At 34.8% G+C, this 10,520-nt stretch overlaps 1 protein-coding gene across 1 annotated transcript; it reads left to right on the forward strand.

The window, feature by feature from the left end:
• The first annotated feature begins 305 nt into the window (after window positions 1–305).
• LOC140890842 (uncharacterized) lies at window positions 306–6,749 on the forward strand. Its single transcript, XM_073298960.1, has 11 exons — window positions 306–679; window positions 1,068–1,189; window positions 1,278–1,432; window positions 2,336–2,405; window positions 2,483–2,513; window positions 3,703–3,971; window positions 4,259–4,513; window positions 5,240–5,341; window positions 5,434–5,484; window positions 5,748–5,826; window positions 6,066–6,749. The coding sequence occupies exons 1-11, from the start codon at window positions 478–480 to the stop codon at window positions 6,236–6,238; spliced, it is 1,509 nt and encodes a 502-aa protein (XP_073155061.1). The 5' UTR covers window positions 306–477; the 3' UTR covers window positions 6,239–6,749.
• Window positions 6,750–10,520: the final 3,771 nt, after the last annotated feature.

Consider the following 10,520-nt stretch of genomic DNA (forward strand, 5'->3'; position numbering starts at 1 on the left):
ATATAACGTAAATTAAAAATAAATAAGAAAAAATAGTTAATACATTATTTGATTTGATGGATATATTATAATTTATTTGATTTAATTGATGTAAAATTATTAATTAATAAATATATAAATAATATGACGAAAATAAGATGAAATTAATTGGGATAAGTTATACATAGATTAATAATTAATCAAACCAAACAATGCCTAATAATAATGATAATGATAATGATAATAATAATAATAATAATAATAATAATAATAATAATAATTAGTAATAAGGTGAGAAATGGCCGGAAAAGAACAAAAATCACAGTTCCCTCGTACCTTCGTATTTGCAAATCTAAGCTAAGCTACATCTCCATGTATAGCCCGAGCCTCCATTTCTTCTAGTTCTAGATCTCTTCTCCATTTCCTCAATTTCACTTCTTTTTGAAATCCAATCATTGTTCCTGTATTCAAATCAATAGGCTTCTTCTACGGTAACCAATGGCTTGCGGAAAGGGTAACTTAAGGGAGGAAGAGAAAAGCCGAAACGTCGCGGCGACGGCGGCGTCTTCATCGGTGGTTATCAGCGATGCTGTGCTATTCGCAACGATGTCCATCATTGGGATGCCTGTTGACGTCCACGCTAGAGATGGCTCGGTTTATTCTGGAATCTTCTACACCGCCTGCGTCGACCGTGACTATGGTATTGTTGCCTTATGATTTCCGTAGCTCTCTGTTGAATTTCCTGAGTAACCCGGAAAGGTTTTTGCATAATGGATCGAATAGTTTCTGGGTTTTAGCTTTCTTGAGAAATCATGGTGCGTTTTTTCGTTCTGGATTGGTTTGTGCTTCAGTTTGGTGACCGATCGATAAAATTTTCTATGTGGACAGGCTCGGTTTCCTGTTTCAATTTGAATTAGGAAATTCTGTACATGGAGTTATTAATCCAAAATTGTTTATACTAGCTGGTAATTCAGCCATGTAGATATATTTAGGTGTTGCTTACTTCTGGTAGTAATTTTGAGCATGAGGACACTGCAATTGAAATTTATCAAATCCATTTCGCACCTGATAGAATGCATTTTGTATAGCTATTGTACTGAAGAATGCGAGGATGATCAAGAAGGGGAATCAAGAAGCAAATGTCGTTATTGGCAGTTTGATAGAGACACTTGTAGTTCCGTCAGAAAATTTTGTCCAAATTGTTGCTAAGGCATGCAGTCTCTTCTTTTCACAATTCTCAAGTTATTTCTTAACTTGCATTTAGAAGTTTATATAATTACTATTTTCCCTATGCCTAGGAGGTTCGACTCCCTGCAAATGGCGTCACTGGATCTGGAGGAGGAAAGGGCATGGAGGAAGATGTTTTGGGTCATAAAGAATACCCAGAGAGGGAGGCTAAGGTGATTATACCTAACGAGTTGGGAGGAGATATAAAGCATAAAAACCAAACAAGGTTAGATTAAAATATAATTTTTCCCTAAAGTGATATTGCAATAAAACCAGAAGAGATATACTATTTTATGCATGATACTTGCTATTAATTGTTGGGAAGATACTTTGGCAAGCCAGAGATGGTAGCAGGAGGTTGTTGGGGCACATGGCATTCATAATGCTAGTCTTGCCTCTTGGAACTAGGCATGTGGGTCTCTTCCCTTCAATAGCAATTGCTTGAAAGTTGAATCAAACTAATTATAGTTCCAACACCAGGCTTTAGGGTTTCTGAATAATTTTGGTAGTGTGTGTGTTATTCTTTTTGGGGGGAGCCAGGAGGGGTCTTTGATAGTGTATAAACTGGGAGAAGTTTACTCATTATTTGATACATAAGACCGCTGCCGAAGTGACATTTAATTTTGTGTACTTTTCTCTTGGTTATTTCAGTTACTTTTGTTGGTTCCCTTGAGTCTGCTGTTAAACGTACAGTCTTGAAAAAGAATGGATTGTTCCTGATGTTGCATTTATGTCTTTTTTGGTTGGCCATTATGGTCTACAATGAGTATGTCCTTATGATGCGTCATTGACCTATTGGCAGTTATTTTATTTGAACATTGTGCTACCTAATATTGTTTTTTGTTCTGTGTACGTTAATGTTTATGTACTTCCTACAAAATTATCATCTTGCCAGTTTAGTTTATATCGTCTCTGTGAAGGTAAGTTGAACTTGACATCCACTTGTATGGATGGCCATAACATCTGGCTTCTTTTTTATTTAATCACCTCCTATTCAGGATTGCATGGACTGTGCTCTATCAAATGAAAATTTTTATTTGATGCAAAATTAGAAGTGAAGTAGAATAATTTGTGATAATTCCCTATCAATAACATATAAATAATTGATATCTGTTACTCTTGATGACAGACCAGTGGATGGCCCACAAGAAATAAAGAGAGACAGCAAAACCATTTCCGAGCTTCAAGATGAGAGAATTGTATGTTGATGTGAACAAACCATTTCAATTGTGTGATTCAAAATTGTTTCTTGATATAAATTAATTTTGTCTTGCAGACTCATGAACCTCAGGTCTCCAGCCCAAGCAGTATGTTTCTACCTCACCTCACTTCCTTGGATTACTTTAATAAAGTTAACATTTTTGTGTATAACTTGCAGGGGGTTGGTGTAGTTTAAGCTATTGATAACGTAAATGAACTTGTTTTGTTTTTTTCCTCCTTTTCCTTTTTTGGTGTGTCATGTAGAGGGAGGGGGATTGATGGTGAATGACAGGGTATCATAGCAATAGCCTGGCTATCCACCTAGAACTGATTTACTATTCTGTGAGAATTCAGATCAAACATACTAGTTTCATTCTGAAAAAAACTGGTGCATAATGAAGTCCTATCAAGAGGTTTCTGTTTTCTTGGTATTTACCTGAGCCGTGGAGTGGGGGATAACAAAGCCAAATTATTGACCTGTTTTAGGGATACATAACATGTTGAAGCAATTATCTATTTTTAAGTAACCGTTTTCAACGATGACAAGTGGTGGCAGATAGTCCAGTTAGGGCAAATCATGAACACAACAGGTGTGGTTACTGTTCTTGATGAACTGGAGGCTGGAACTGTGGAAAACCAGGATATTATGATATCACCAAGGAATTCCACTCCTCAATATTACGATTTGTGCTGTCATCATGTTTTCTTTAATTAAAATTAGATCCATTACATAATTGGCCACCGGATGATGTTACTTGCTAGATTGTTCAATTAATGAAGACTGCTAATCTGCTATACTTTTGCTTGTTACAAGCTAATAATACTTATTTTCTGTCTAATAAACTGAATGGAGACATCTGCTATTTTTCTAATACCTAGATGCTCAGAGCTTGTATGGTGATATAGACACGAAACAGTCCATTAATTAGATAAATTTGCTCTGTAGCCTGCAGGATACGTGTGTGGATCTAAATTTATACTCCCAATTCTTCTTAAAAAGAGAGTTATTGAGATGCATTTGCAATTAATATCGTAGATTGGAGCATCGGTGAAGATTTGGAATTAACCATTGTAACACCAGAGCTTTTAGTAGTTGGAGAGAATTGTCACAATGATTTAGCTAAATGGGTATTCTCTTCACAGCATTAATTTTTTAAATTAATTTATGTACCCTGTTCTCCCCCCAAGGTGTTTTGTTGTCCTATTCAATGGATGATTCATTAGTTTCTCGACGGTATTTTTAGGTTATGATTCTTTTCTTTTCTCTGCATGTTTCTGGTTGTGAAAATCAATCAGCGGCCGCAATGACAATTTCAGAAAGAACAGATATCCAAGAATCACCTAAAAAGATTTCTGCTGGTTATTCTACCTCACATGAGGACCAGAGAAATACAGGGCCAACTTCAGATGGTACTACTGCATGCTCAGTTGGTTCCTCTCCAAAGGCTTCTGTAACTTCAACTCCCTCATTTGATATCAATACAGAGTCACGCCTCAGGGCATCATCTGCATCCTATATACCTTCCATGCCTTCCAAAAGTTCAAATTTACAGAGAACATCCAAGGTACTGTGGAAGCATTGAATTATGATTACGTGTGGATTATATGAGCTGCTTAATAATGGTGGTTCCCTTTGTTGTTGTGGTGTCACGGGATCAAGCACTTGGTATTCCCCCATCTGATAATATTCATTGACCGAGTTCATTTTACTATCATGACTTGTTTTGGTATTTGAGGTTATTTTTGGAAGAAAAAATGCTTATTTGATGTGGATTAATTATTCAATATCTTTTCTGTAGACTTCTGCAAGTTAGTTAACCTAATTTCTATGATGCAATATTTTTCTTTATAGGAATCTACACTCAATCCTGGAGCTAAAATATTTTCTCCATCAATGTTGCACCATAGATCTGTGACTCCTCCGGCAATGCCTAATGGAGCAGGTGTATCTTACATGCAAGATACTGCTGCTATGGCACCAATGGCAAGTGCACAACAAGGAGTTGATATCAGTTCGTTTGCTCATCCTTCCATGCCTGTTAAGTTTGTTTCATACAACAATGTGGCCATCGGGGATGGTGGCCATGATGTGCCATATGCCCAATCTGTACGTGCTACCATAATTTTCCTTAATTGTCTGAATGCTAATTTTCTGACTCTGAGATAATTCACTTGAATTATTAAATAGAAGCTATCTCCTAACCGAAAACACTTGGGTTCCAGTGTCTCTGGAGTTTTATTTTTCATTTTTATTTTTTGAAATGGTGTTTTGGAGTTTGATTAAAGAGTATGATGCATGTTTAGTTTTGTTTTCAAGGGAGAATATTTGCAATAAATATGGCATCTTGAGGATGTGTTTGGTCGATGATGCGACTTCATATATATTTAGTTTTTGTGATAGCTGTGGTATCTTTAAAAATTTAAAATCAAATACAATTGAGTATTTTTTAGGAGCTATAAATAGTTTTGTCAAAACTAATAATTATGTTGGGTGATATGAAATGAGATGAAAATAAAATTTGAGAGTTTCTTTTGGAGAATTTGATGTATGCTTGAATCTTGATTTTATTTTGGGAGTTGGAAAACATGTTTGGAAAGACAAATCTGAACATAGCCTGGAAGGATATATCTTTTGTATAGATTCTCACCTCATTTTCCTTTTCAATCAGGCATACATTTTTATCTATCTATATAGAACTCTAGATAGGGGAAATACTGACAGAAAATCACAGTTTATTTGTGTTGAGGATGCTGGTAGATGCTATGTTCGTGGTGGCTACATTGCCTTGTTTTTTTCTGCTACCTCTTATTTCAACTTTTTGTGAATGTGTAGGTTATTGGGCAAATGGTAAGCAGGACACAACCAGTTAGGTATGCTGGCCAATACCACAATTTTCAAACAGGGCCTGGTTATATGCAATCAAATCCACAAAATGTACGTCGTATTGTTAATTACTTTCAATGTATTAGTGTGTGGATGTTTTTGCCATGGGACGGTTAAGGATTCAAACTCATTCTTATTCTCAGGTTACGCTTGGACGAGTAGGACCACTTGTTTGTATGCATCCCATTGCCAGTGTATGAAACCACATCTTCCCTACTTAGTAATTCTTGTCGATCTATTATAAGGCATCATTTATTAAGCTTGTCGATTATAGTTATTTTCCACTTGCACGTCACGATCTAACTGCAAAATGCTAAGAGTTCTTTCTTTTCATTTTCACCACAATTCTTGTTTCTCTATTCATTCTTCTTTGTATTTTGGTCAATCTTTTTCCTAGTAGTGCTAGGATGCATTTTTAATATTTTATGAATGTTTTGTGGTGACATGGTTGTATCAGGATGTTGTACAGAGTGCAGCAGGGTTCTCTCAACCAACTTCACGGTCTCTTATAACTCCACATCTTCCCAAGAACCAAGGTAGATTCCTGTGAGCTATACGAATTACATATGAACAATTTAAATGCGTGTGGGATGTTTGTCGTGATTCTGCCTTGATACGAATCTACAAATGTACGAAACTGAACCAAGTGGAACCGCAACTTCCTTACCAAACAAACACTCATGTTCCAAAAGTATTTGTGATTAAGTTCTGCGAGAAATTATATTTGTTATTCAAACTAATGGGGAAGTTTAACAGGAAAGACATTATTTTCCAGGAAATGCTTCGGCTCAGGCATTGCAGTTGTGCATGACTCCACCAATTATAACAAATTCACCTCAGCAATTTGTTATGCCAAGCTCCATTCCCATTTCACAGCCTCTCTTCCCTGTGTTACGGCCTGTGGCAGTTCCAAGATCTAATGGTTTCTTTAACACCAAGTTTGCTTGATTTTCGAGCCAACAGTGTCTCACTCTCTGAAAATGGCCATTCTTCTCATACAAAATTTTGACTTTATTTCCTTTTTTCTTGCTAAGTCGATACATATTTTTTTGTTCCCCTCCTCTCGGTTTATCCGTATATTCATTTTGAATGAGAAACGTATAGATCTTTAGTACACTGAGGTCAATTTGGTTTTCTGAGGTGGATGGGTTCATTTTGGTGGGTTCAATTTGGGTTTCGGTTAAGCTACTTCACTTCTCACGAGCTTCCTTTTTTCTCGAATGAAAGTATGTGTAATCTCGATTTTTTTTTTTTTTTTTTTTTTTTTTGTAATGAATCTTGAATATATGCCGGTTGAGTGCTTTTCGAAAGATCTTATACTTCACTTGTGAAACCTTGGTTGAAATTATACTCTGAGCTGCTGGAAGGCTTTGGTTTATGGTTATTTTCGTGTTGTATATCTGGAGATGCACAAATGAAAAAACTAACATTATTTTGTATTATCAATAGTACTTGATAAATCTCAATTACATTCTGTGAGTTTGACAATTTTTAAGGTTGTGCTTGAATTTATTTGGAATGAAAAATTTGCTTTGGAAATGCATTTGAACTTTGAAGGATTCATTTCAACTTTGGATATATTTATTCATCATATTTAGCATCGATTAACAAGATATGAATTTGAAATACATTCAACATAAAATCCATAGATTTAAAATCTATAATTTAAAATATTTTCATCTTAGCGTAACTTATATCTCAACGCAACTTACAAAAACTTTTGTCATAATATTTTGTTTTAATTATTATTATTATTATTATTATTATTATTATTATTATTATTTTGTAAATAGAGAGTATTTCGAGCAAAAGAAAATATTCTTTGCAAAATTTTTAAAACTTAATAAGTAGAATAAATTTGGATGAACTTCGAAACTGTCCATTCATATTTTTATATTTACTTGTAACTTTTAATTGAATTTGAGCTTATTTTTGAAATACTATATTAGTATTCTTCCCATTATCTGTTGTAAGTATTTTTTCTTGATAAAATAATTTGTGGACGGGCACTGTTTGGTTTGAGTGATAGGATAAATAATACATAGATAAGTAATATAATATAATTAAAAATAAATAAGAAATAATAGTTAATATATTATTTTATTTGATGGATAAATTATAGTTCATTTGATTTGGTTGATATAAAATTAATAATTAATAAATGAATAAATAATATGACGAGAATAACACGAGATTGGATGAGATAAGTTTTACATAGATTAATAATATACCAAACCAAACAATGCCAATTACTTCAATGGATTAGCGAAAAATTATCTTGCACTGCAACAATTTTTTCAACTTTCTCTATTATATTAACCATGGTTGTTATGTATGAGTTTTGATATTATGTGCAACCACCATGAACACCTATATGGGCAACAACCACCTTGTACATCCAATAAGTGATTGTCACGTCAGCTGTTGCCCACGTAGGTGCCAATAATGATTGCCCATGATATCAAAATTCTGTTATGTATTTATAAAATTATAACTGTTTTTTTCTAATTTCATCATACTTAAAATATTGTCACGCCAATAAAGTTCAACATGTGATAATCAATTGTTGAATTGATAACTCGATGTATGTAACGCCCGAAATTATTTAATTTTAATTCGAGAATAATTAATTTTGGAATATTTGGAGTTTTGATTTAAATTCTAATATTCTTAAATTGATTAGGATTGAATTTGAATGAATTGAGTAATTGAGGACTGAATTGCAATTTTTGAACTCTTGAGGGGCTAAAGTGCAAATTGTATTTAACTTATCAGAATTGAAGTTGTTACTCAGCATGTGCACGTGTCATTGGAAGCAATTTCATCAGATTCTTCAGCCAAGGAAAGAAGGAAAACCGAGAGCAAATGTCAAGAGAATTTTCAATTCATTTCTTTGTCTTCAAATCTTCATATCTTGGGCTACGATTATCCGATTTCGATTCCGAAAGATGTTTTGGAATCCTATCGCCAAGACCTTTGATTTGATGTAAGTATCTTCTTTGTTCATCAAGGTTTGGGATTTCGAAAATGGCAGATATCAGATGTTGGTTTTGATTTGGTGTTGTTGAGCTTCTAGCTTTGTTAATCTTGAAGTTTGATTGAAGCTTGAGTTGTATATCTTGTTCTTATGCTTTCTTAGCTGTGATTCAATCTATACACCTGCTGATATGTTGGTTTAGAGGTTGAATAAGTGATATGAATGTTTGAAATGATTTAGAGATTTGCGGGAATCGCCGAGTTATACCGAAATGCCGTCGAATTCTTGAATTGAAGTGATTTGATATTGTTTTTGGCTTTGGAAGTTGCTGAACTATTAGATAATGGTTCCTTGTTTGTTATGCTATTGTCTCAGTGCATAAACAGGGCAACTCAACTCAAGAACGTCGACTTCGAAACCGATAGAAGATTGAACAAGGTTGGTAGAGTTTTCTTTGGAATTCTTGTTGAAGTTTGGGGTTGATCTTGAGCAGATTTTGAGTTATGCTTGGTGTGTGATCTTGTACAGATTTTGACAAGTTTGAAGATCTTCTAGACATCACATTTGAAAGGTAAAAGTGGACTACAATTTGATTGGGATTACAACTCGAGATGGTTTGTATCGAGTTCCCTCAATTCACATACTTGTTTGTTTAAGTGCTCTTATGTGCTTTCTTTTGATTACTTGAATAAGTTCTTGATATAATGAATGCCCTGATTATGTTACATGTTGCATTCATCTTGATGACTTATTCCTTTGAGTTTGAAATGAACGGACACGTTCGAATAGACGATTTGAGGGATTGTATATGTATGGCCTGGGTGGTTGTTTGAGCCTAGCGTCTGAGCTACATATATAATGGCTTCAAAGTCTAGAGGAGCAAGATAGTAGCCCCACCTCGATAGGGTGTGTCGGTGGATTAGCTATGATATCTTCTTCTCGGGATCCCAATTGATGAATGATGAAAAGAACCTTGTTTTGAAAGCATGCATTGTATTTACTTCTATATCATGATTGTGATATTGATTATGCATGTTTAGTTGCTTTTACTGGGAAATCTATTTCTCACCGGAGTTATCCGGCTATTGTTTTGTTGTATGTGTCATTGCAATAGGAGGAAGTGGAATCGGGCAAAGGCGGACTTAAAGAACAAGGGATGAAATCGATATAGCGTGAGGATCCGAGTTAGGAGTTATGTGTGCTGTCATGAAGTTTAATGAGTCTCAATCATGATCATGTTTAAAGATACTTGTACAAGACTTGTAGATGATCTAGTTAAGGTCTTGTTGTTGTATTTAGAACTTGAGAAATGATGTAACTACTTGATTCCATCAGGATGTATCTTGATTTTGATATATGACAATGATCTTGCATGTTTATGATATTATGTTGATGTAGTAAAGCTTTGGATTGGTTTATTACTAGCATTGAAAGCATGTTGGAATGCATGGTAGTTGTTATGCTTGATTTCATCATGTCTAGACTTTGGTAGGAATTGATCTTGAACCAAATATGTGCATGATGGAGTATTTGACAGCAACAGGGAAATGTAATTTTTTTCTGCAGCATTGGCTGGCGCACGGGCGAGCCCCTGCTCGCGCGCACGCAAGCCAAGTCGCAACCTTCGAATTTGGAGGCCAGCGCGCGCGCGAGAAGACCTGCCGCGCGTGCGCCGTGTAATATGTTATAAAAAAAAAAAATTTATTCTTTTGTTTAGACTTTGATTATTGTCTAACATGGTTTAATAATGATTAATGAGATTAATGAGAGATTAGAACTCGGGTCATCACAACAGGTGGTATCAGAGCAAGAAAATTCTGGACTTAGATAGACAATGAGTGGGGTAGATCGAGTCATCTGCTTTGCTTATTGATGATTTACGCTATGATTTAATTACGTGATTGAATTACATGTTTTAATTGATAGCATGATTTACTTTCAAGTAATGTATTACAGTATTGTATTTATTTTATTTGAAAGTATGAGTACTATAATTAACGACACATGTTTACTCGAATATCTGGAATGATTAGAGGCATGTGATTTGTTAATTATGATATGCTACCTGATTATCGGATTTGATTGGAAGCATGTCTTGATGTGTACTTCGATTCTTTATTTACACCTGAATCAGAACCGAGTCTTGATCAGAGGTAAGATGATCAGAAGAGGACTGAGATAATTTGATAATTTGGTATCCTAACCATTTTGATAATCAGATATGTCTCGACGACCAGGAAGACCTCCTCTTCG

This window comes from Henckelia pumila, chromosome 3 (genome assembly GCF_033568475.1).
Source record: "Henckelia pumila isolate YLH828 chromosome 3, ASM3356847v2, whole genome shotgun sequence".
Lineage (NCBI taxonomy): Eukaryota > Viridiplantae > Streptophyta > Magnoliopsida > Lamiales > Gesneriaceae > Henckelia > Henckelia pumila.